The sequence below is a fragment of the Martes martes genome (assembly GCF_963455335.1).
Source record: "Martes martes genome assembly, chromosome: 16".
In the NCBI taxonomy this organism is placed as follows: domain Eukaryota; kingdom Metazoa; phylum Chordata; class Mammalia; order Carnivora; family Mustelidae; genus Martes; species Martes martes.
In genome coordinates, this window is record NC_137904.1 from 46,771,476 (window position 1) to 46,795,879 (window position 24,404).

At 56.7% G+C, this 24,404-nt stretch overlaps 1 protein-coding gene across 14 annotated transcripts; it reads right to left on the minus strand.

Moving 5' to 3' along the window:
- Nucleotides 1–2,421: 2,421 nt before the first annotated feature.
- On the minus strand, nucleotides 2,422–16,938 carry UBTF (upstream binding transcription factor). 14 transcript variants are annotated; one of them, XM_080825349.1, is made up of 22 exons: nucleotides 16,574–16,938; nucleotides 13,468–13,606; nucleotides 11,915–12,090; nucleotides 11,282–11,365; nucleotides 11,029–11,184; nucleotides 8,507–8,571; nucleotides 8,104–8,224; nucleotides 7,635–7,745; nucleotides 7,157–7,290; nucleotides 6,844–6,985; nucleotides 6,526–6,567; nucleotides 6,280–6,393; nucleotides 6,028–6,183; nucleotides 5,509–5,664; nucleotides 5,296–5,406; nucleotides 5,016–5,099; nucleotides 4,797–4,885; nucleotides 4,505–4,694; nucleotides 3,670–3,717; nucleotides 3,493–3,564; nucleotides 3,257–3,400; nucleotides 2,422–3,179 (listed from the first exon to the last, which is right to left on the minus strand). In XM_080825349.1, the coding sequence occupies exons 2-22, from the start codon at nucleotides 13,523–13,525 to the stop codon at nucleotides 3,054–3,056; spliced, it is 2,379 nt and encodes a 792-aa protein (XP_080681475.1). In that variant the 5' UTR covers nucleotides 13,526–13,606; nucleotides 16,574–16,938; the 3' UTR covers nucleotides 2,422–3,053. The 14 variants fall into 14 exon arrangements, with proteins under 14 accessions (XP_080681475.1, XP_080681468.1, XP_080681474.1 ...); XM_080825342.1 differs by lacking the exon at nucleotides 16,574–16,938 and adding an exon at nucleotides 16,097–16,277; XM_080825348.1 differs by lacking the exon at nucleotides 16,574–16,938 and adding an exon at nucleotides 14,745–14,829.
- Between the last annotated feature and the right edge of the window lie 7,466 nt (nucleotides 16,939–24,404).

The window sequence follows — 24,404 nt, forward strand, 5'->3', positions numbered from 1 at the left end:
GACCAAGATGTTAAGAGACGGACAGGTGTCCACTGGATGGAAGGATGCATGTGCTGGAATTTAGAGTCACCCCAGGAGAGTGGTGAGTAGGAGGTGAGGAAATGGGAGACCATGAAGGGCAGTGAGCTTTCTAGCAATTTGGCCAAGAACACCAGGGTGTGGGGCCAAGGGAGAGCTCTTGGATGGGGCCTAGGTCTCCGGCTCTGGTGGTTCCAGGAACCGGGCCAAGACCTGCGCAGGGAAGGCTATCTTCCTTTACCTCAGAGGGCGAGTCATCTTGGCCCAGCCCACTTCACATAAGGGCCCTGGGTGGAGTTGGGAAAGTCATCTCTAACCCCGGGGTGAGGCTGAGGACTCAAGATGGGAGGGCCCAGCGGTAAGTCCTTATACGACCAGGGCGAGCCCCTGACCCTAATAGTTCATCGCCCCCAATTTCCCAAAGCAGTGCATTCAGGAAGAAAATAAGTTATCTGTTCCCCAAATTCTGTCTTTGGTGGTCTGACAACTGAAGGTGAACGAGCGGAACCGGAACTTTGGTAAGAGCACAGAGCGATGTGCAGGTGGGCTGCCTGTGGAATCTTTAGGAAGAGAAGATTCTAGAGAGAAGGAGCAGACAAGTTGGCATCTGGGTGGCTCTGTGGGTTAAGCATGTGCCTTCGGCTCAGGCCATGACCCCAGGGTTCTGGGGTCGACGAGCCCCACATCCCGCATGGGGCTCTCTGCTCAGCGGGAAGCCTGCTTCTCCCTCTCCCACTCCCTCTGCCTGTATTCCCTCTCTCGCTGTGTCTGTCAAATAAATAAAGTCTTTCCCTGTTGAACCTGGTGCGTCCCTCCTGCACCCCGCCCTTCATTGATTCCAGTGACCAGACAGCAGTCAAACCTTTGTTTTTCACTTTATTGTACAAAAAGAGGGGAAACAAAACTTCTACAGTTGGCCTTAAGCTTAGGCAGACACCTCTAAGACACTCCCTCCCACCTCCCATGATACAAATTCAAGTTGTGGTTGTTGTTGAAACCTACAAAAACACTCCTTAAATATTAGAAAAAAAGGGGAGAGAGTGGGGCGGGGTCCTCCCACTCCAACCATCTCATCCCAGTGCCAAAATGCACTCAGAGTGACCTCTTACAGCACCAACATCCCCATCCCCACAGCCCTGTTCGTACTGTAAGAATTTTCAATTTTTAAAACGGGGGGGGGGGGAAGGGGGCCCCATTCAAAGTTGTTTTTAAATGAAAACACATTCCACTAAAACACAACAGTGTCGGGGCATTCAAACAGGAAAATGGGGTTCTTTGCAGGGGCTCTTGGGAAGAAATAGAACCTAGGAACCCCTGTATGAGGGTCAGGACAAAGGAAGGGGAGTGGGAGTGGGGAGTATTTTCCCCTAATGCCCCCACCCCCAGCACCACGTCCAAGGCAAAGCAGACGGCTTTCCTTTGGGAGTGGGACTCATCTTTCTCATCCCACCTCCCTGGTGGAATTCCCACTCTTCCCCCACACCTTGGCTTTCATTTAGAGGGGAAGGCGGAAAAGCACAAAGCCCCAACTAAATAGGTCATTAACATGATTGTAAGGAAAAAAAAAAAAAGCCAGAATTTAATCAAAAATTAAAAATTTCAATCCACAGAGATAAGGTGGCTTGGCTTGTTAAGGGTCTAAGGAATCAGGGTACCAGAAACTTTGAGATGGCCAGGAAGGGTTAGAGGGAACACTGCAAAAGCAGCCTTTGCAGACCCCTTCCCCAGCTGGGGGTTTGGAGGGGCGGGGAGGGGAGCAGACCTGAGAAATCAAAGGGAATGGGGGGTGGTGGGGGAGCTGGAGGATATAGGGAAAGGCAGGAGGGGTATATGTTAAGAGCTTTCAATATACTTCTTGAAGCCCAGTTTCTGAGCCTAAGGGGGCCAGGCAACCTCTCAAATGAACTGGGAAGGCCTTTTCCCACTAAATAAAAGGCTCTTAGGATCACCCAGTCTGTCCCCCTCCCAATGCCCCGCCGGAGCCCAGCGGTGGCTCAGTCACGTGGCCCTGGCAGAGGGAAGCAGCTATAGGAAGCAGGAGAGTGGCTTTGGTACCCACCCCACCCCCCCAATCGAATCAGAGATTAGGCAAAGCAAGAATGTGGAGAGAGGGGCTGCCCTAGCCTGTTCCCACCAGGATCAGTGTCTCCCTGGCCCTCACCAACCCACTCACCGGATTCACAGACTGAGGTGGACTCCCCCTTCTCTTACACACATGCATACACGCGCACGCGCACACACACGCCTTTGCACACATCCACAGGTGCACCCATGCTATGTACAGGCGACACACACACACACACACGCTTTTCCATTCGTGTCAAGACCGTTTTAAAAAAAGTCCCAAACCTACCCCCTAAGCCCTCCCTCTCCCAGAAATGACAACAGAGACGGCAGCCGAGATCGGTAGGAAACGTCTCGTTGACAGCTCAGAGCTTAAAAAAAAAAATATATACACATATATAAAAAACACTTCTGCCCCCTCCCCCCATGAGTGGGTATGGGCAGCTCCTTCCTGCAGAGGGCAGGGGAGAGGGCTAGGGGGCGGCGCCCGTTTTCTGAGGCTCCTGCCCTCCTCTCCCCACGTTCCCTGCCTCCAGTTCCAACGCAGGGGTCCAGTCGGCAAGCCCCTCTGGGAAGAGAGGGGTCTTCCCGGAGCTTCCACCCTCCCATGGGTTGGGCTGCAGGTGTGGAGGGCCTCACCGGACTCTTTGGGACCCCCCACCCCACTCCCAAGTCCATTGTCCATGACGGAACCGCAAGTGCAGAAGAGGGGTGGGCCGGGCCGGTCCAGTGGTGGCTCAGTCTGATGGTTGCGCTCCCTGGAGGGCCCCCCCACCAGGGCCGATGTCTCTGAGGCTGCAGAGTCCTGGCCTGGGCTCCTCCAGCCCCTCCCCCACCAAATTTAAAAAAAATAATAATAAAGAAAAAGAAAAAGAAAAAGAAAGTGGGGGAGGCCAGGGGGCAGGGGACAGAACATGGGGGAGAAACAAAGGTGGTCAGTTGGGGAGGGGAGCCCTGGGTGGGACGGGGCCTCAGTTGGAGTCAGAGTCCGAGGAGTCCCCCGAGGAGGAAGAGCTGGAGCTGCTGCCCTCAGACTCATTGTCCTCGTCCTCATCGTCATCCTCGTCGTCGTCCTCGTCCTCGTCATCCTCCTCATTCTGGGGGGCAAGGAATGCGGTGACCACGGGCCAGGCCTGGCAAGACCCCCCTCCCCCACCATGCCCCGCGGCCTGACCTCATCTCCGTCCTCGCTCTCATCCTCACTGCTCGACTCAGAGGAGTCCCCCCCGTCCTCTGAGGAGTCCCCGTTCTCGTCGTCCTCCTCCTCTTCATCCTCGTCCTCATCCTCCTCATCCTCTTCATCATCCTCCTCAGACTCCTGGGAGGGGCGGAGGCACATCAGGGGTGGTCCTGCCACACCCCTCCGGGCTCCAGGGACACCCCTCACCCCGTCTGGGAGGAGCTCCTTACCGACTTGGACTGCAAGGCAGTCCGGCTGGACTTGGGGTTCGGGCCTCGCAGCTTGGTCATGCTCTTACGTTTCTGTAGGCAAGGACGGCGATGCAGACAAAGGAGCAGCCGTGAGTGCCAGACAACACCCCCCCCAAACCCTCCCTGTCCCCTGCACTGCCCTGCTCCCAGACTCACATTGGAGATGTACTCTTTATAGGCCGCACGGTCCTGGGGAGACAGACTCTGCGGGAGACAGAGAAGAAGGTAAAGGTTGGCACGCCACCCGCACTGACCGAGTATGCGGGCTGAGTGCCAGGCAGGGGGCTAAGCCCTCACGTACCGTTACCCTGTTCTACCCTGGCCGCTCTCCCCATACACACAGCCCCCGACCCGGGTCCGAGCACACAGCTCCAGTGCTACTGCTGGAGATGCCCCGAATCCTTTTCAAAGCCACCCCGTCCCAGGACTATCGGTTTTCATGTCCCTCCTACTGTTGTACCCAAGTGGAACTTCCAGAGTAAGTCCTTCCTCAGCTCAGAGCAGCCCCCCACAACAACCACCATAGCCTCGCATCATCACTCCTGCTCCCGGGAGGGCTCCATAGCCTCGAGCCCCAGAGGAGGGGATCCGGGGCTCCCCAAATCTCTGGACACTTAACCCCCACAATCTCCCAGGGTCCCTGGCTGACCCGGCTGGATAGCTGGGGGCAGACACAGGTGACTCTCCCCATGTTACAGATCTGATTGCTCAACCAAGGTGCAGAAGGGGAGCAGCGCAGAAGCTTGGGGCCAAACCAGAGCCTGGGAGAGGTCCTCTGGTCCCAGCTGGAGGGAGGAAAAGGCAATCTGATTTGGATTATTCTACTTACTAGCAGTGTGACCTTGGATAAATTACTTAACCTCTCTGAACCTTGGTTTCTTCCCCCGATAGTAGTCACTGCCCTACAGGACTGCTGGGATGCTGAACGAAATCACGAATGCAGACCAGTCAGACACCGCTGCCTTCTTCCAAGGGTCCCCAGCCCTCTCACCTTGACCCAGAGGTCCAGGTGTACTTTGTACTGCTTCTGTTGCTCCTCTGCCAACTTCTTGTAGTGCTCCTTCTGGCTCTGGGAGATGCGCTGCCAGCGGCTGCCGATCTCCACCATTCGTTCTTTTAGTGGCAGGTGGTTCAGCTCCCCGTTGGACAGCAGCTCCTGGGAGAACTTCTGGTAACCGTTCCTAGGAGGTGGGGCGGTGCAGGGAGGGTTAGGACGCCAAGACGGCCACCCGTTAGCCATGATCCTCCCCGAAGCCAGCGTGGGTTGCGGCCCTCTGACTCACATGGGAGGCTTCTTCGGTTCTCCTTGGAACTTCATCTTCTTGGAGGAGTTCGCAGCGGCGGGGGGTGCCCGCATCTCACTCAGCTCTCTCTGCGGGGACACCCAGAAGGGTCACGCGCACTCCACCCCACACCCAGAAGTATTTCTACCTCCCGCCCCATGCCATCAGTGCCTGGGAAACGGAGGCACGGCTAGGGAGCAACGTCCTCACAGCTCACACCTGGGTCAGGCGCCGCTGCTCGAAAGTGCTTGTCACAGCCACGCTCGTGTGACCGGTATCACTGCCCCCTCTACTGATGCATGACTGAGGTTCAGAGAAGGAAGGTGGGAGGTTTGCTCAGGATCACACAACCAAGGCTGGGGCTCCTGGCTCCACGGCCCACCCGCTGAGGCAAGGGTACTCTGACCCCCAAAGCGGAGGGAGGTGGCCCAGGGTCCACTGAGCCCACCATGCCCCCCTGCCCCCACCCTGCGCTAACCAGCTGAGCCCTTCTTCCCACCTCGTATCGCTTTTGGTCTTCGGCTGCCTTCTTAATCCACATCAGTTTCTCCTTCTTCTCCATGTTGTTCCAGGTCATCTCCATGGCTTTCAAGGCCTTCACCCGGTCATTCTGGAGACAAACAAGGGTGTCAGCTATGGGAGGGGTCACCTGGGGCTGGGGGCAGCAGTGGTAGGCAGGCAGCGGAACCACCCCTTTCAGGCTCCCTGCCACCTTGAAGCGGGCCAGGTAGTCCCCGATGACGCTCTGTTGCCAGATCTCCTCGGCTCTCTTGGGCGACTCTGGCAGCTTGCCCCGTTCCTCACGGTCCCCACCCGGCTTCCTCTCAGACTGGGCCTTCAGCGCCGCCTCCCGGGCCTTGTACTTGGCCTGCGGAGGGAGAGCAGGGGCGTCAGCCTTCCCGCCGCCCCCAGGGGGCGCGCGTTCCCCATCCAGCTCTGGAAGGCTCTTCCCCCTGGGCCAGGGCAGGGCCGGCGGCTCCTTGAAGGAGGCGTGGGCTGGTGCAGAGGTCTCCAGCCTGGCTCGCCAACCAGCTCTGCTCCAGGACCAGCTCTGCTCCCCGACCAGCTCTGCTCCCCGGGGGAGCCGAGGCCCTCCTCAGAGAGCTTCCCGCCTTCCGGCCTGCTGAACTCCCAGCCCTGGCGTCCTAGCCCAGGCACAACCGGGGCCCGCACAGGCCAAGGCTGAGGCAGTGCAGCTAGACCCTGGGGGACAAGCAGGCAGGACCCCGACCTTCTTCTTCTCCGACAAGTCGTTCCACATGCGGGCCAGAAGGCGGGTCAGCTCGCTCTCCGAGAGCTCAGGCCGCTCTTCTTGAAGCTGCCGCCGCTTCTCTTCAGAGAAGATGAACATGGCTGACACCGGCCGCTTAGGCTTCTCCGAGCCGCCCTGGAGGTGGACAAAGGAGGTCGGGGGCCGTGGGGGTGATGGCGGGTAGGCCCACTTTCCCCCGCCTACCCCCCAGTCAGTCGTGCCCCTGCGTACCTTGCCCCCTTCCTGCGAGGGCTTCTTGGAGGCTGGGCTGGTGGCCTGCTTCTTGTTGATGCTCAGCATCTTCTCCTCCCCCAGGACCCGCTGCTGTTCCTCCTCAGGCAGGCTCTGGTCCAGAGACAAGGCGTGGCGTGGGGCTGCCAGCTGGCTCCCGGGGGGGATGGGGGGGGTGGGGGTGGTCCAAAGGGCCTTAACCCCAAGGCCTCTGTCTGCCCAACGTCCCGCCTACAGAACACTTACCTCTAGGAAACGGAGCAGTTCTACCTCGTAATCTTTCTTTTTCTGGGAACAGAAAGAGAGTCGGGTCAGTCTGGGAACGAACCCGCTGATTCTCAAGGCACCATAACCCTCTACAAAACGTCCAGAGCCAGGACGGGGCCTCATCTCCCTCCACAGCCCAGATGCCAAACCTCGCGCAGCACCGAGTCTGGAGCGGGGAGGGGCCCGAGATCCGTCTGCCCGGCCACTGACGGACCCCTCGCCAGGGCCAGATTTCCGGCTTCAAAGTCCCAAGGCCAGGCCTAAGCGTCTCCAGCAGTCGCCCTCCGCACGGCTCACCTGGTCACACTTCTTGTGGTAGGCGTCCTTCTCCTTCTGGGACAGCAGCTTCCACTGCTGGCTGCAGAGCACCATGCGTTCCGTGCTGGGCACGTCCTTCATGTTGGCCATCAGCTCGGCGCAGTACAGGGAGTAGCTGTTCCTGTCAGAACCGGCGGGAAAGGAGACTCGATCCCCCCTGAGCCTCCTCCCTGAGGGACCAGGGGGCTTCCTCAACTCCGGAGCCTGGCCGAGGTCTTCTGCTGTCTGGAATCCCTCGATGCCCACTGGCCCACTCATCCCCCCACCCCCCACCCCAGGGGGTGGCGCTTACGGAGGTGGCTTGGTGGGTCGCCCATCAAACTTGTCCTTGAGCTGGCGTTCGGCCTTGGTGAGGGTGGACTTGGTGATGCCCTCCTCACTGATGTTCAGCTCAGGGTGCTTCTGGATATAGTCACGCATAATCTCCTGCAGAGTGAGGTGGGGGGACGGAGGGCAACGGGGGGGTGGGGTTAGCAGGGGGGGCTGGGGCGGGGAGAGCCGCTGGGGAGGGGAGGCAGGGAGCAAAAGCTGGGGGGTGGCCGTGTGTCTGCTCCGTCACACGAGACATGGCGCCCTGCCCTGCCCTAGCCTGAGATCTCATGATGGGGAGGGGGGCAGGGAAGGTAGGGGCAGAGGCAAGGGGCCCAGAAGGCCCCTCCCTCAACAGAGGAACAGGGAACGACTGCCTCCCGCAGAGTGCGGAGGCCGCAGAGTCGGAGGGCAGAGGCTCTTGAAGAGCCGGACGGGGAGGAGCGCAGCGGAAGCCTAACCTCGTACTCCTTCCGCTGCTCCAGGGCCTTATGAATCCATTTCAGCCTCTTTTTGTCCGAGAGCTGAGACCACTGCTTCCCCAGGGAGTCCTTCACCTCCTTCGTAGTGGCCTGCAAACCAAAAGCCGTCAGACACACACAGGCAGCCCGGGGAAGGGGAAGGGGAGGGGGGAGGGGGGCACAGAGGCCCCCGCCCCCTCAGGCCACAGGAGGTCACATGAGTGTCCCCCACAGGCCAGGAGGGGAAAATGGAGAGGCGGGGGTACCGCCTAGGTGCAAGGGGACAGGCTCACGCACGCACGCACGCACACACTCGCACGCCAGCTGGCCCAGGCCCTGTCCATGCAGCCCACCCCTGGGGAGGGGCCTCCTCTCCTGCTCCCCTGCACCATGCCCGGCCGACCTGGCGCGGCTCCCCCCTTGCCACCACCGTGCGCCCTCCATCCCTGCCCCTGGGCCGGACACTCACATCTGGCCGCACTTTGAGATACACCTTCTTCTCGTGGGTGTACCACAGCTGCTGGGGGGTTTTGGGCTTCTCGGGGATGTCCGACTTCTTGGCATTCTGGATTAGGTCAGGGTGATCCTCCCTAGCCAGGGCGTGGGGAGCAACAGTCAGTGGGTGCGGGGGACCCTGCCAGGGAGACCCCGGCTAGCTGCCCCACCCACCAAGGCTCCACGGCCTATCCATTGGGGCCTAGTGGGACAGTAGCTACCTGCTTGTCCCTGCCCTTGAGTCTGACCCGCTAGGGTCAACATGTGACCCGTCCATCTTCCACACCTCAGAAGGCAAGCTCAATGCTCTGGTTGGGGTTACCCTATCCTGCCACACCCAGTGCCCTGTGGCCCTCCTCCAGGCTCCACTGCCTTACCTGAACCGGGCCAGGTTTCGCTCGAACTCCTGTTTCTCTCTCTGGAAGTCCTGAATATACTTCATCTGGGGGAGGAGGGGACAGGGTCATCCACGACCCAAAGCCTGAGCTATAAAAGCCACTGAGCGCTCCTTGCTAGCTATTTTGCCTCCCAGTGGTGACGTGGACAGACACAGGGTGGCGTGAGCTGGCAGGGGATGGTGGCCTGCCTTCCAGTGGGTTGGGGAGACTCAACCGTAGCCCAGACTGCCGGCTTAGAACCAGACAGTGGGAGCTACAGGGGTCTCCCAGGACACATCCTATGTCCTGGTCTCTCCTGCTAAGAGAGGGAGAGTCCCAGAAGCAGGACCAGGCCTTGCCCAGTCACACGAGCAGTGACAGGGCTAGACTCCCCCTGACCCTACCTCCCCCTCCCCCAACACCGCAAACTCCCCACGATGAGTCAGGAGGAGGCGTGGGTCTTGCCCCTACTCTTCCCTCCTCCCGTGTCTGTGGCAGCTGCTATTGGTCTGCTGCCTCCAAGGCGGCCCACAGGGCCAGGGGCAGGCCGAGTCCTTCCAAGGCCTGAGGGGAAACAGTGTTGAAGGCACCCAGAGCGAACTCTTACAACATAAATGATATTCTAATAGATCGGTCCCCTGAATTTGGATTTCCTTCCAGATCCACTGAGTGGTACCTTGTAGTACCTCAGGTCCCCCGGCTACTATCTTCACATGCCTTCCCCATTCTGAACCCCCTCCCATCACCTTCTCCCTGGCTCCTCGGTGGCAGAGTCCTCTAGCCCTCCCTCCCCCACCCCACTGGCTCTCCTCTGCCTTGGCTTCTCTTCCTTCTCCTCCACCGCTTTCTGTAAGGCTGGCCTCCTTTCCCGCCATCACGCAACTACCTCCCTGTCTTGTCCCTGCCTCTTCATTCCTCACTCTTCCTTCCCTTCCCACCTCTTTCCTTTCCTTACCTACTTCCTGTCCTGGCTACCACTCACTGTCCAGCTCTCCTTTCTCCCTGAGTCACAAGAGTCAGCCTTGGAAGGGTCCAGGGACTCACAGCAACTGAGCCCCAACCCCCGCCTCTCCCAGAAGAGGCATCAGGCACAGGGACAGCCTCACTTTCCCCTGTGGTTCCTGCGGAACACAGGGAGCAGAGCCTAGCCCACTCTGCCCCAGTCTCAGCCCTCCTCACACAGAACAGTGGCTCTCGGAACAAGAAGTCACTCACGCACAGAGCTGGGCTTACCCTCTGCACCTGAGACAAAGACCAGGTCCAGAGAAACAAAGGAACTTACCGCAGGTCACGCACAGAACAACTCAGGGATAGTCAGATCATCAGGCCCAAGTCTTGGGACCCCCAGGCCAGCACCCTGTCCGCTCTACCACATAGTGTCTTAGCCCTCCCCGGTCCTGGGACCCTGGGCCTCTGCCTCCCACACCCTGAGTGTCTGGGCGTCATGTGCGCAGTCTGCTCCAACTACGCCACTTCCTACCCCCGCTGGGCCTGGGCAGTAGCGGTAGACAGCTGGTTGCACCCCGCCAAGCTGGCTCCTTTTTGAGTACAGAATCAAGGGGGGAGGTGAGTGTACAGCCACAGGGCACAAACAGGGAAGGTGGGAGGCTACACGCTAGCTATGTGTATCCTGGTCTCTTCTTCCCGAAGATGTGCCCGCCTCTCCCTCCCCCTGCCGCTCACCGCCACCTCTCCCTGGCTCGCCTTGCGGCCCAGCACCCTTGCTGTTCATCTCCCCCACCCAACCCCGGCCCCATCTCGCTCAGGGCCCAGCAGCAGGCCCCTCCATGGCCTGGCTGCCAGCCGCGGGGAGGGTCCACTTGAATTCAAAGTGCGGGACGGGGTCCAACCCTGCCAGGGAAACCGGGGCAACCTCTGCTTAAGGTCAACAATCTCCGATGGCCCAGGACAGTGGGAGGCCACGAGAGATGCTGGTGCATCCTTGGGCAAACACGCGCATAGAGGAAGGAAGCCCACTTCACATGTGCATGGGGCAGTGAGAAGTGCGCCTGATCCCTGCTCTGCTGTCACTGGCTGCGGGACCAGGGACACAAGTCCCTCCAGAGCCTCAGCTCTGTGTCCACACAATTGGCATAACCCCTTCTCCAGGGGTTCCCCGTATGGGGATACTGACTGCATGCATCAGATGAGACCAAGGTTGGTTGGGGGGGGGGTTGTCAGAGGGTGAACCGCTGGGCTGGTCCGACCATGAGAACGTGAGCCCCGAAGCTGCGCTGTATGAGAGAACACTGCGGACTGTCTAGGGCGGGGAAGGATGGTCTGAGAGCCTGCTACAGTCTGGGTTATCATGCCTTCCACAGTGCCAGTGCCTGTGCCTGACCATGTGGGGAACCGGGCGGAGGAGGTCCAGTGTGACTGCCCAAGGCCCTATGCTCTGCTCTGTGACCCACCCCACCCAATGCTGAGGTCCTCTGTCTAAGCCTCCCCATTATGGCTGACCCACAATGCACCAGCTGCTCCCTGCCTCTTCCCTCCTCCCTGCCTCGCCCCCCTCCCCCCACCTTCTTCTTCTCCGGCAGCTCCTTGTATTTCTTGGACAGAATCTTGGTCAGGTCCAGGTTGCTCATCTCAGGGTGGAGCTTCGCGTACTTGGCCCGCTTCTCCATGAAGAAGCGGAAATAAGGGGTCAGGGGCTTCTTTGGGAAGTCCGGGTGTTTCTGGAAGGAGGGTCAAGGACACGGTGAAGGTCAGACAGGATCCCTTCTCTGGCCCATTCCTCTCCTGCAGGTCACGCTCTGCCTCCTGGAAACTCACCTTGAGTTTTTTGCCTTTGTAAGGATTTTTAACGTGTTCCTGAGCATCAAGGATCAATTCTGTCAATGTTCGGAACTTCCTCACCTGGAGGAAGAAGGGCGGTGAGTGCAAGGGGAAGTTCAGAAAGGGAAACACCACCCCAGAGCGTACCCCCCCTTTGCCAGTGGGTCTCCTCTAATTTCCACTAGACTGAATTTATCGAAGGGGGAGGGGCAGAGGGCAAAAGCCACAGCTCAGCCCCTGACACCCAGACGCTGGCCCATGCCTCCGGCAGAGGACCAGGCAGTCCGTACACACCAAAGGACAGCAACAAGGTGACCACCTGACCTCGATGTGTTGTCCATGCCAGCACCTCATTCATTCCCCAGAACAGCTCAGGCGACAGAAGCTCCAAGACGGTAAGTATTCAAGGCCACACAGCTAGAAAGTGGCAGAACTGAGAACTCTAGGCCAGTGCTATCAACCGTGCCACCTCCCAAATGCGCAAGGGCGACCACATGAGCACCTCGCCTGGTCTCTTTCCTTCCTGTTTATAGACTTCTGTTTCCTCTCCCCCACCAGGAAGGTTGAGGCAGGGGTTCACACAGATGTGTCAGGAAAGTGGGGGGGTGGTGGGTGGGGGGTGTCAGTTACCTCATTAGAAATCTCCACCCATTTGAGCTTGCACATGTCTCCAGAAAAGTCTTTAAAGGCTACTTTTTCCCAGTCCATATGTGACTCGGTGGTTTTGAACTTGGAGCTGTCATTGGATGGAAGGTTGTTCTTCATGCATTCCAGCAAAGTCAGCATGTCTTCCTGAGACCAGCGGTCTGGGGAGGGGTGAGAAAGGCAATCACGCCCAGCTCATGCTTTCCCCTCATCTGTTCCCCAGTCCTTAACTTTCCCAGAGCATCCCAAATCCCTGTTTACCTCCGATCTGAAGGCAAAGACAAGACATGGCCTAGTCATAAGGGAAAACTGTGACCATATGGATTAAAACAGGAAGTCCAGTCCAGACAGTATCATACCTAGAAAGCCAGACCTGAAGTCAAGTCTGGCTTCCTTCAAAACTAGGATCACATGCCAGGCTGCCACAGGCTACTATTTATTGTAGAGAAGAGAAAAGAATGAAGTTACAGCGATTTGGGGCTTGGTAGGCAAACAGCTAACTTACTGGGAGAGGGGAGAGAAGCAGGGAGGCACAACACATTTAAATGTGATGCCAAGTTTAAGTTCTAGGGGGATCCCACAGATGTGCAAGGACAGAGGATGGAGTGTAGGCACTAAAGAGAACCCATGCAGACATTTCCCTCCAACACAGCTGGAAGCTAACATTAGAGACATGAATAATTTGGGGAAGTAAGGAAAATGGAATGGAAATGGAAAAACCATATAGGGCTGGCAGGTGGGCAAGGCTCTCAGGGTCCTGGTTCCAGGGAGAAGAGAACCCCCAGAATTCTGGGTTGTCTTCTGGGTCCAACTCCCCATGGAGGCAAAAAAAAAAAAGGAACCAGCTATTTCCAGTCATTGAAAACACACCTCTAGTAGGCCTCTCTGGAAGGTAAGCTGGGAGAACAGACAGCCAAGGGCTAGGAGTCAAAAGGGCTCTTCATTTCCATTCACATCTGGTAACCTGGGTCAGGGTTTCCACTGGGTGGGTCACATGGGACAATAATCCTCTCTCCTCTCAGTGTCCCACAGTCAGGGCCAGATGCTCAGCTTCGTCCTACCCCCTGCCCCCATGCACAGGGAGTCCCCACTGGAAGGGTAGGGTCTAGTTATGGACCTCCTATGGCTGGGAGCCTCAGACCACCAAAATATCCTCTCCCTCCACCTGCCTCACCAAAAACCTTGTCCTCTGAATAACAATAAAACACCTGGAAAGCCTTCCCAATCCTTTTCTTCTCCCCCTTCCCCCACATTCCTCATCCTTCCTCCCATTCCAGGGCACAGGGTGAGGAAAGGACACACTCTGGCCTGCACAGGCCTTCTTCTCTCTCTCCCTAAGCAGAAGAATGGAGTGTGAAAAATACAGTTTATAGCCTCGATGCCAAATAATTTGGGTTTGGCCAAACTTGACTCCGGAAACTGAATATACCTCCCTCATCTCAATTCAGAGAATGCAGACTGTCTAACCCCTTTCCAAGGGGAGTGGGCCCTGCAGACAACCATGTGGGAGAAGAGGACGTAAGTTAAAGAGCTCCTACCTTGGCCTTTGGGGGCGGCCATTTCCAGGTCTGTGGGGCAGTCAGCTTCTCCGTTCATTCTTTAGCCGTCCAACCACCTCCTCCAGCCACCTCGTTGGGTCGTGCTGGCCGGGCAACCCGCGGTCAAAACCACCTCACCCTTTAGGAGAGACACCAGTCCCCACTCAGGCGGGGATGCGAGGTGAGAGACTTTCTATTCCTCCCTCCCCCAAAGGGGAGGGGGGGCACAAGTCCACACTCTCGCGGAGACCCTGCCAAGACCCTAGCGGACCTAATGGGTCGGTGGGTGTGGGAGTGCGCCCCCCACCCCGCGCGCCCCTGCAGTCCGGCTCCACCGCGTGCGCCCTCCCCTGCCCACGCGAGAGACTGCTCCCAGCTCCCGCGTGCAGCTAGCGCCCGCCCTCCGCCCTCCTTCCCCCACCCGGGCAAAAAAAAAAAAAAAAAAAAAAAAAATCTCCTCCTCCTCTGTGCGCCCGCCCCGGGGAGGCCCCAGGCTGGAGGGCGGGGGAGGAGGAAGGGCGGGTAAAGGGCGCGCGCGGCCGAGGAAGCGGGCACGCGCCGCAGTCTCCTCCTCCCGCCTCCCCCCGGCCGGTTCCCCCCGCCTCCGCAACCCGGCGGGGACCCGGACGCAGCGCAGCCGCCGCCGGGCCCGGAGCGCAGCGGCCGCACCGCCCCCGGGGACCGGATCCGGATTCCCGTCGCCCCCCCTTCTCGGGCTCCCGACGCCGTCCCCGCCCGCCCAGGCGGGCGAGTAGCCGGAGAGAAGCGGCCCAGCCTGCCCCCCGCCCCCGAGCCACCCACCCAGGCCAGAGGCGCCGCCACCGCCCAGCCACCCCGACGCGCACGAAGGAGCCCGGCGCAGAGGCGCGACCACGGCGGGAACCGCCGCCTCCTCCCCCGAGCTTGCGGCCCAGCCCCGCCGGCGCCCCCGCCCCGGCCTCCGGGGAGCCGAGCCAAGGAGAGGGCGGGAGGACGGCGGCCGGGAGGCGGGGGCGCAGCGCTCACCGGCCCCGCCGCCCCCTCCGGCGGCCGGCGAGAACTGCGCCTGCCGGCTCGGAGAAGCGCGGGCTCCTCTGCCCGCGGCCAGGGCTCGGCTCGGGCCTCGCTTCCTGCCCTCCCCTCCCCCGGTTCTCGGCGTCCTCTCCAGTGCCCTGATCCTCTTTCGTCCAGCCCCCTGCCTGGAGGGCGCCCCGGGTGCCCCCCGGTGTCTACGGCACCCGCGGTTCGCTCCCCGCCGCCCGGCCCCGGCCCCGACCCCGGCGCGCGTCCTCAGCCACCTCGGTTACCCGGCGCAGCGCGGCCTCCGGGCTTCCCGCTCCGGCGGCTCCCTCCCCGGCTCTGAGCTGCGGCGCCCTCCCCCGCTCGGCCGGGCACAGCCGCAGCTCCCTCCCGCGGCGGCAGCGGCTCCTCCTCCGGGCGCGGCGGCGGCGGCGGCGCTGGGGCGGCGGCTGCTGCTGTGGCGGCGGCGGCTGTGGCTGCTGCTGCCTGCTGCTCCTCGCGGCGAAAAGCACAAAGCACAGCGCCCTCCGCCTGCAGGCAGCCCGCCCGCCGCCCGCCCGCCGGCCCCGGCCTCAGCTCGCACACCCCCCGCCGCCGCCGCAGCCTCCGCCGCCGGAGCGGGGAGGAGGAGGGAGAAGGGAGGAGGAGGAGCGGGAGGGGGGGGCGGGAGAAGCGGGGCAGCGAGCGCGTCCTTCCCCGTAGAGCGCACACCGACCCCCGGGGAGCGAGCGCCAGCCCGCCCGCCTCGCCGGCTCCGCTCCCTCCCACAGCCTGCCCGGGCGGGCTCCGCGGGGGGCAGCTGGGAGGAGGGGCGGGAGCTGGGGGGACCCGGGCGGCCGAGGCGGAGGGAAGGAAGGAGGGGAGGGGGGTGGTGGTGGTGGTAGTGGTGGTGGTAGTGGTGGTGGCGGCGGCTGCTGCTGCTGCCGCCGCCGCCGCCGGGGAGGGGGGGGCCGGGGCAGGGAGACACGCAGCCGCCCGGATGGCGGCGGGGCTCGGAGCCCAGGCGGGCGGGCGGGCGCCGAGAGCGACCTCGCCAGACCCGCGGGGGAACTAGCAGGCTCGGCCCGCGCTGGAGGGAGGGCGCGAGGCGCGGCCGCAGAGAGGGTGCCCGGAGGGCCCCCCGGCGGCCGGGGAGGCTAAGGGGTGCCCGCAGCCCTGCTTCGGAGCTCTCCCCCAAGTCCTCCCAGCTCAGATTCGGGCTTCCACGGCAGTCCTCCCTCGCTCCCCTCTCCCGCCTCCTGGAGCGGGCGCTCCGCGCCCACCCTCTTCCCCGGAGCGTGGCCACCGGCTTGGGGCGCACGCACGCCCATCGCGGCGCCAAGCTTCGGCGCCTACCTCGCGGTCCCCTGCTGCCGAACAGCACACACGCGAAACTTAAAAAAAAAAAAAAATTTAGCCGTACAAAATGCCCTCCCTACAAATTTAAGGAAAAAAAAAACAAAAACCCTTTGCTCCTTACACCCCGGAAACAGCAAGGGGGCGATGGGCTTCGGCAGAGGAGCCGCGCTGGGAGCCGGTTCAATCCAGCCCGGCATGGCTCCCCAGGCCTGCCCGGGCGCATGGAGATCGGCGGCGCCGCCACTCGCACAACCCCTCTCCCCCGAAATCCGCGGAACCCGGGCTCACTTACCGAGCGTGTGAATGGGAGCGCAGGCCAGGAGCACCTAGGGGTGCGGCGGGCCGAAGAGCGGAGCCGCAGCTCCGCCGCAGCCGACGCCGGGGCCGCGAGTCGCCAGACAAAGCCCGAGATGGCGAAGCGGAGCGACGGCTAATGGCGAGCCCCACGCGCCGCGCTCCGCCCGCCCCGCTCCGCCCGCCCGCCCGCCTCGGCGCAGCGCAGCGCCGCTCCGAGCGCTCGCCCGTCAGAGCCGCCTCGGCGCCGCCGCCTCCCGGGCCACCCCGGCCTCGCCTGGCCCCTCCGCCTCCTCCGGGCCACTCAGCCTCACCCCCTTCCCTCCCACCAGCGATGGGGGCTGCACGAAAATAAAAAAAGAAAAAGAAAAAAAATGCTTTTCTTTCTTTCTTTTTTTTTTTTTTTGGTGTGGGGGGGGGGGCAGGGCGGGCGTGTTGAGACTTTTGGGGTTTTTTGCCCCCAGCTCGCACTCACCTGCGGAGCCGCCGGGAGGGCTGGGGGTGGGGGCGCGCGGGGCTGGAGCCGGCGAGCGCGGGTTGAAAGCTAGCCAAGCTCTGCAGCGCCCGACCCGGGCGTATACGCCGCCGCCAGTCCCCGCAGAGAAATCGTCCTCCTACCCCCGCCTCCATCGCTCTGCGTTTCTCTTCCAATCAGCCGGTCGCTTGGCGGCTCCTCCATTCTCCGGCCAAGCCCGCTGCCTAGAGCGAGCTCCACTCCTCCATCTGCTAGCCCGGCTCCTTGCTCCCCTGCCGGGGCCGGCGAAGCGACGTGGGGCCGGAGGGGGATTTGCGAGGGAACCTGCCTGCTTCCCGCTCCCATTGCTCCCTCCCCGCTGCCTCCTGCCTCCTGCTTCTCTCCTGCGTCTTTCCAACTCTCCCCTGTCGCCACTGGTGTGTGTCTGAGTGTGTGCGCGGGTTTTTTTTTTTTTTTTTTTTTTTTATTGCTCTTTGCTTTTGCAACCCTGAAGCCAGAGCGAGGGGGTGGGGGGGATAAAAGGGGGGTGTTACAAAAAAAAAAAAAAAGGCAAGAAAGAAGCTCTTAGATTTGCAACACATTGAAAAACCCGGGGAGCACCCCGCCTCGCCGGATCTCGGCTCCCCGCGAGGGCCTTCCGGGTTTTAGAGCGAGCCTCTCGTCGTTCTCAAAGCCCCTCACCTCCGCCGGGTTTAAGATCCGAGGTGTCCGAGCAAAAAGTTCTCCCCCTGGGCCGTAGCAAGGGGTGTCAGGGTGGGAATTAGGGGGATTTCTCAAGAAGCAGCAGCCATCCCCACCCCCACCCTGGTTTCGGTAGTTCGGCCGGGGCTGGGTTGGAGAGCCTGATGCCGGTGGGTCTGCGCGAAGGGGCTTCTGGGGCGAAGTGGGAGCCGGGAGACCGCGCTTCGCGCATCTCCCCCTCGGTCTCTGCCTCCTGTCCCCAGCCAGCTCCCCCTTTAATTTTTTTCCCCCCTCTCCTTTAATCTAATTTCTTCCAACTCCACCTTTGTTGTTACCGGCGTCACGCCCGAACCAGCCAATCCCCGCCATGCAATCAGCTTGTCAAAAAGGCTTGGCCAGCCCTGGGAAAGCAGGCCGCGGGCGCCGCTCCCCCCGCTTCTCCCCCCTGCGGTGGCGGGGAGCCGCGAGGGGAGCCTGGCACCCGGTCTCGCCGCCCGAGCAGCCGCGGGGCAGCCTTCGCGTAGGCCTCCGGCACTCCACCGTCCCGCGGGCCGGGGATCGAAAAGGCCTGGGCTGGGACCACCATCCACCCTTCCACTGCCGTCGGCCGTGGTCGTCCGCCTCTGCCTCCGCTCCTCCTCGGAGGAAGGGTTGTCAGGAACGCAGGGAGCCAGGAGACTGAAGAGCGGCGGCTTCCCACCGGCTCGCCCGCAGTCTGGGCCGTCGCTCCCTCGGTAGCCCCACTGCTCCAGACTCCGGGGGCTCCCCGGCGGTCAGTCTCCCACGCCAACGCTGCTGACTGCCCACGTCGCGGCCAGCTGGGTCACCAGCCCCTCTGGACTCTCCCCTGGCACGCAGCCTTTTCTGTCCTCACTCAGCGGCCGCCCTGCCGCTGTAATTCCTCCTGTCTCCTGGGAGGAATGAGATTCCTTTCCCAGGGCTTCCACAGCCCACATCTGCCACGTTTTACAAACAGAGAGGAAACCCCTGTTAAGATCTGGTGTGACCGGATTTTTGAGTGGGCAGGGCGCGTAGGAGAGGCCGATTTACCTTGTTGCTAATGAACCTGGAGCTAATGGCCCCTCATCTGTGGGACCTGTGCAGTGCCCCATTCTTAATTTTATTTCATCGTTTGGTATGATTTCTGTTAAAGACCCCCGTCCACTCTGCAAGTCAAGTCTCCACAAATCCAGGTCTGCCCTTGGAACATACCCAGGGCGTTTTGTGTAGACTCAATCCTTCTCAGACTGTACTTGGAGAAGGCAGGAACTTCCTTTCTTATTTTGACTGGTAAAGAGTAAAGGGTTTGGAGTCAGAAGTCACAGCTCCCACCTGAGCTTCCCCACCTTAAACACTGCGTGTTTGATCAAGTCTTTTAACCTCCTCTGTTCCTGTTTCCTTGTCTATAAAAGAATAGCAATCCTGTGTTCTCTGCTTTCCTTCCCAGGGTTGGAGAGTCAACTGAGAGGACAGATACGTAAACTGTAGAATTCTCCATAATGTCACTTGCCACAATTGAGAATCTTAGATCCCAAGAAAGGCCCAAGTCTTCCACATAGAGATCTGGAGTCCAGGTGTCCTGGCTCCTGGCCCTAACCTTCTTGGCTGGGCCAAGGGGCCTTTCGGTAAAGTGTTCTGGAATGAAACAGGATGAACATGAATCATAAAAATGATTATTATTGATTTTTCATTCCTTGGGCTGCAAAAATCATGGCTGGCACTCTTCCCACTTGGAAACCAACTGCCTTGTTTTACATCTATTGCGTCTCTGGTGAGGTCAGGAGTCTAGGACTTGGGCTATGGGCCAGAGCATGAGGGAATCTGCCCTTGGTCCTTTTTCTTTGCCCCCTCTCCCAATTTCCCCTCCCTCCCTTCCAGTTTTCTGCCCTGTACCTTGAAGCAGAGCCTCAGCATTCCACAAGCCCAGCCCAATTATGACTTGTTACCAACAAGTCATAATCCTAGCTACACCCGCTCCACTTGGCCCCAGCCCTTCCCCAGGTTGCCAATATCCCAGCACCAGCTCCCATCAAACCCCTAGTGTGCCTGGAATGCGTTAACCAAAGTGTGGTGCTTGAATTCCTGGGGAACATGGAGTGATTTTATTTATTTATTTATTTGATGGTACACAGATGAACATTATTTTCAAAGTAATGTATTTTAATATATATTGGAAATGTTCTGTTTTTTAATGTTTATTCAAGATGATGACATAAAGACTTCCCTTTTTTTTCCCCCTAAGCTGCTGTCCCTTATTACTTTTTTCATTTTCTCTTAAAGATTTTATTTATTTATTTGCCAGAAGCAAGAGAGAGGGGGTGGGGCTCCTGCACTAGCAATAGGGAGGGGCATAGGGAGGGGGAGAAGCAGACTCCCCACGGAGCTGGGAGCCTGACCAGGGGCTTGATCCCAGGACCTCAGGACCCAGGGATCATGACCTGAGCCAAAGGCAGATGCTTAACCAACTGAGCCACCCAGGCGCCCCTGTCTTTCTTTTCTTTCTTTCTTTTTTTTTTTTTAAGTTTTTGGGTGTTCCTTTTATTTATTGCTTTTAAAGATTTTATGTATCTGACAGACGCAGCTAGAGAGGGAACACAAGTAGGGGGAGGGGAAGTGGGAAAGGGAGAAGCAGGCCTCCTGCTCAGCAAGAAGCCGGATGTGGGGCTGATCCCTGACCTGAGGGAAGGCAGCAGCCTGATGACTGAGCCACCCAGATGCTCCTGATTTTTTCTTTTTTTAATGGGTAAAAAAATTAAAATTGATAAGTTTTTTCCTTTTTTTCTTTTACAGATAACAAAGTACCCACATTTTAAGTTTCCTGTTTGCTTTTTATACATGTGTACATATATATAATGTAACTGCCACCCAGATCAAGGTATGAGAGTTTCTACTATCTAGGAAGCTTCCTCAGAGTCAATATTCCCCTCCAGATGTCACCAGTTCTGAGCTCCATTGCCATAGAGTCTGTTTCTGGAGTTCATATATGAAGAATCATACCTATGTAACTCCTTTACACGCAACCTATTTCACTCAATGTTATGTCTTGAGATTAATTTGTGATGTTGAATGTAGCCATGGTTCCTTAGTTTTCGTTGCTACGCAGTATTCCATTGTATTCCTTTCTGCCTTCAGTTGTCATTTGGGTTGTATCTAGTTTTTGATTATTAAGAATAAAGTTGGGGGCGCCTGGGTGGCTCAGTGGGTTAAAGCCTCTGCCTTCGGCTCAGGTGGTGGTGATCCCAGGGTCCTGGGATTGAGCCCCGAGTCGAGTCGGGCTCTCTGCTCAGCGGGGAGCCTGCTTCCCTTCCTCTCTCTCTGCCTGCCTCTTTGCCTACTTGTGATCTCTGTCTGTCAAATAAATAAATAAAATCTTTAAAAAAAAAAAAAAGAATAAAGTTGGTTCGGGGCACCTGGGTGGCTCAGTGGGTTAAGCATCTGCCTTCAGCTCAGGTCATGATCTCAGGGTCCTGGGATCTAGCCCTGCATTGGGCTCTCTGCTCAACAGGGAGCCTGCTTCACCCTGCGTCTCTGCCTACTTGTGATCTCTCTCTGTCAAATAAGTAAATTAAATCTTAAAAAAAAAAAAAAGAATAAAGCAGCTTCAAACATTCTTGTGCATATCTTTTTGTGGATATATGGATTCATTCCTTCTGGGTATATTTCCAGGAGTGGAATTCCTGTATCAAAGAATATAAATATATTGGACATATAATATTGCCAAATGGCGTTGTCAATGTTTTTGGATTTTAGCCATTCTAATAGATGTGTAGTGATATCTCATTATTTTAATTTGCAATTCCTTAATGGCATATGATATCAAATATCTTCACATGCTTAGTTGTCCTCTGCAGATCTTTTTTGGTGAGATCTCTGTTCAGATCTTTTGCCCATTTTTTCATCAGGTTGTTCATTTTCTTCTTGTCGACTTTTAAGTCTTCTTTGTGTATTTTCATTTTTTTAAAATTATTTATTTGACAGACAGAGATCACAAGTAGGCAGAGAGGCAGGCAGAGAGAGAGAGAGAGAGAGGTGGAAGCAGGCACCCTGCTGAGCAGCGAGCCCGATGTGGGGCTCGATCCCAGGACTCTGAGATCATGACCTGAGCCAAAGGCAGAGGCTTTAACCCACTGAGCCACCCAGGTGCCCCTTCTTTGTGTATTTTCAATAATAGTCTGATATCAGACATATCTTTTGCAAGTATTTTCTCCCAGTCTGTGGCTTGTCTTCTCATTCTCTCGACACTGTCTTTTGTAGAGCAGAACTTTTTTCTTATTTTAATAAAATCCAGTTTATCGATTTTGTCTTTCATGCCTTTGGTGTTGTGTCTAAAAAGTGATCACCACATCCAAGGTCATCTAGGTTTTCTCCTATGTTATCTTGGAGTTTTATAGGTTCGTAATTTTTTTTTTAAGATTTTATTTATTTGACAGACAGAAATCACAAGTAGGCAGAGAGGCAGGCAGGGGTTGAGGCGGGGGTAGGCAGGCTCCCTGCTGAGCAGAGAGCTCAGGGCTTGATCCCAGGACCCTGGGATCGTGACCTGAGCAGAAGGCAAGAGGCTTTAACCCACTGAGCCACCCAGGCGCCCCTATAGGTTTGTAATTTATATTTAAGGCTATGATCCATTTTGCGTTAATTTTTTGATGACAGATATAAGGTCTACTTAGATTAAATTTTTTTGCATGTGGATGTCTAGCACCACTTGTTGAAAAGACTGCTTTCCTCTGTTGTATTGCTTTTGCTCTTTTGTCAGACGGTTGACTATATTTATGTGGGTCTACTTCTGGGCTCTCCATTATGTTCCATTGATCTGTCTATTCTTTGACCAATACCACACTGTCTTGATTACTGTAGCTTTATGGTATGTCTTGAAGTCAAGTAGTATCAGTTCTCCAATTGTGTTCTTCTCCTTCAATATTGTCTTGGCTATTCTAGGTCGTTTTTGTCTCCATAGAAACCTTAGAAGAAGTTCGTCAATAGCCACAAAATAACCTGATGGCAGTTTGATTGGGACTGCTTTGAAACTATAGATCAAAATGGCAAGAATGACATTTTTTTTTAAAGATTTTATTTATTCATTCATGAGAGACAGAGAGAGAGAGAGAGAGAGAGAGAGAGGCAGAGGGAGAAGTAGGCTCCCCACCAAGCAGGGAGCCCCATGCAGGACTTGATTCCAAGACCCAGGGATCATGACCTGAGCCAAAGGCAGACGCCCAAACATCTGAGCCACCCAGGCGCCTGGCAAGAATGCCATCTTAACTATATTGAGCTTTCTGGGGTGCCTGGGTGGCTCTGTGAGTTAAATATTTGACTTGAGCTCAAGCCATGATGTTGGGGTCATGGAATTGGGCTCTGTGTTGGGTTCCTCAGTCCGTGGGGAGTCTGCTTGTGTGTCCCTTTTCTTCTGCCCCTTCCCCCCACTCATGCTTGGTCTCTCTGCTTCTCTCTCAAATAAATGAATAAATAAATAAAATATCTTTTTTAAAACCCCAAAACAATATTGAGGTTTCCTATCCATGGACATGGAAATCTCTCCATTTAGGTAGTTCTTTGATATCTTTTCTCAGAGTTTTGTAGTTTTCCTCATATAGTTCTTATACATATTTTGTTAGATTTATATTTCAATATTTCACTTTGAGTGTTAATATAAATGATAATACATTTTTAATTTCTTTTTAAGATTTTATTTATTTGACAGAAGTAGATGCAGCGAGAGAGGGGAACACAAGCAGGGGGAGTAGGAGAGGGAGAAGCAGGCTTTTCACCCAGCAGGGAGCCCGATGCGGGGCTCAATCCCAGGATCCTGGGATCATGACCTGAACTGAAGGCAGATGCTTAACAACTGAGCCACCCAGGCGCTCACATTTTTCATTTCTAATTCCTCTTGTTTATTGCTAATATATAGGAAAGTGATTGACTTTTGTATATATTTTTTAAAGATTTTATTTATTTATTTGACAGACAGAGATCACAAGTAGGCAGAGAGGCAGGCAGAGAGAGAGGAAGGGAAGCAGGCTCCCTGCTGAGCAGAGAGCCTGATGCGGGGCTCGATCCCAGGACCCTGGGATCATGACTTGAGCCGAAGGCAGAGGCTTAACCCACTGAGCCACCCAGGCACCCCTGACTTTTGTATATTAACCTTGGTGCTACAACCTTGTTAGAATCATTTATTAGTTCCAGGAAGTTTTTTATTGTTGTTATTGTTAGTTCTTTCAGATTTTCTCTATGGATGATCGTGTCATCTATAAATAAAGATGTTTATTTCTTCCTTCCCAATTTGTGTACCTTTTCCTTTGTTTCTCTTCTCCTCTTACTGTTTTAGCTAGGATTTCCAGTATGACGTTGAAAAGCAGTGGCAGGGCACCTGCGTGGCCCAGTCAGTTGAGCATCTGACTCTTGGTTCCAGCACAGGTCGTGATCTCAGGGTCCTGAGGGCCAGGCTCAGCGGGGAATCTGCTTAAGACTCTTGCCCTCTACCCCACCCCTTGCTTGCTCTCCCTGTCAAATAAATAAATGAAGCAGAAAGGAAGAGAGAAAGAAAGGAAGGAAGGAAGGAAGGAAGGAAGAAGGGAGGAAAAGAAAAGGAAGAAAGGAAGGAAGAGGGAGGGAGGGAGGAAGGAAGGAAAGAAAAACAGTGACAAGAGGGTACATCCTGCCCTATTCTGGATCTTAGTGGGAAAGTGAGTTTCTCATCATTTTTTTAAAGGATGTTATTTATTTGTTTATTTATTTATTTATTTATTTATTTAAAGAGAGTGTGTGTATTGGGGGGGGCGGGCAGAGGGAGAAGGGCAGAAAGAATCCCAAACAGGCTCCCCACTGAGCACGGAGCCCAATGACAAGGGCTCAATCTCGCAACGCTGAGATCACAACCTGAGCCTAAACCATGAGCTGGTTGCTGAACCAACGGAGCCACCCGCGTCCCCAAGTTTCTTACCATGAAGTATGATGTTGGCTGTATATTTTTTGTAGATGGTCTTTTATCAAACAGAGGGAATTCCTCTCTATTCCTAATATGCTGAGAGTTTTTATCATGAATGGGTATTAAATTTTGTCAAGAGATCCATCCCATTAATATGATGGTATAACTTTTCTTCTTTGGCTTATTGATGTGATGGATTATAGAAATTGATTTTTTAATGTTGAACCA

What these genes read in the sequence shown, in the direction of transcription:
- UBTF (XM_080825349.1), bottom strand. Translation starts at nt 13,525, where the DNA reads ATGAACGGAGAAGCTGACTGCCCCACAGACCTGGAAATGGCCGCCCCC. An exon ending in ACCTGGACCTCTGGGTCAAG is followed by an intron (nt 3,718 to 4,504) that starts GTGAGAGGGCTG and finishes TGTCTCCCGCAG; the next exon opens with AGTCTGTCTCCCCAGGACCG. An exon ending in CTGCCTTGCAGTCCAAGTCG is followed by an intron (nt 3,401 to 3,492) that starts GTAAGGAGCTCC and finishes CGCCCCTCCCAG; the next exon opens with GAGTCTGAGGAGGATGATGA.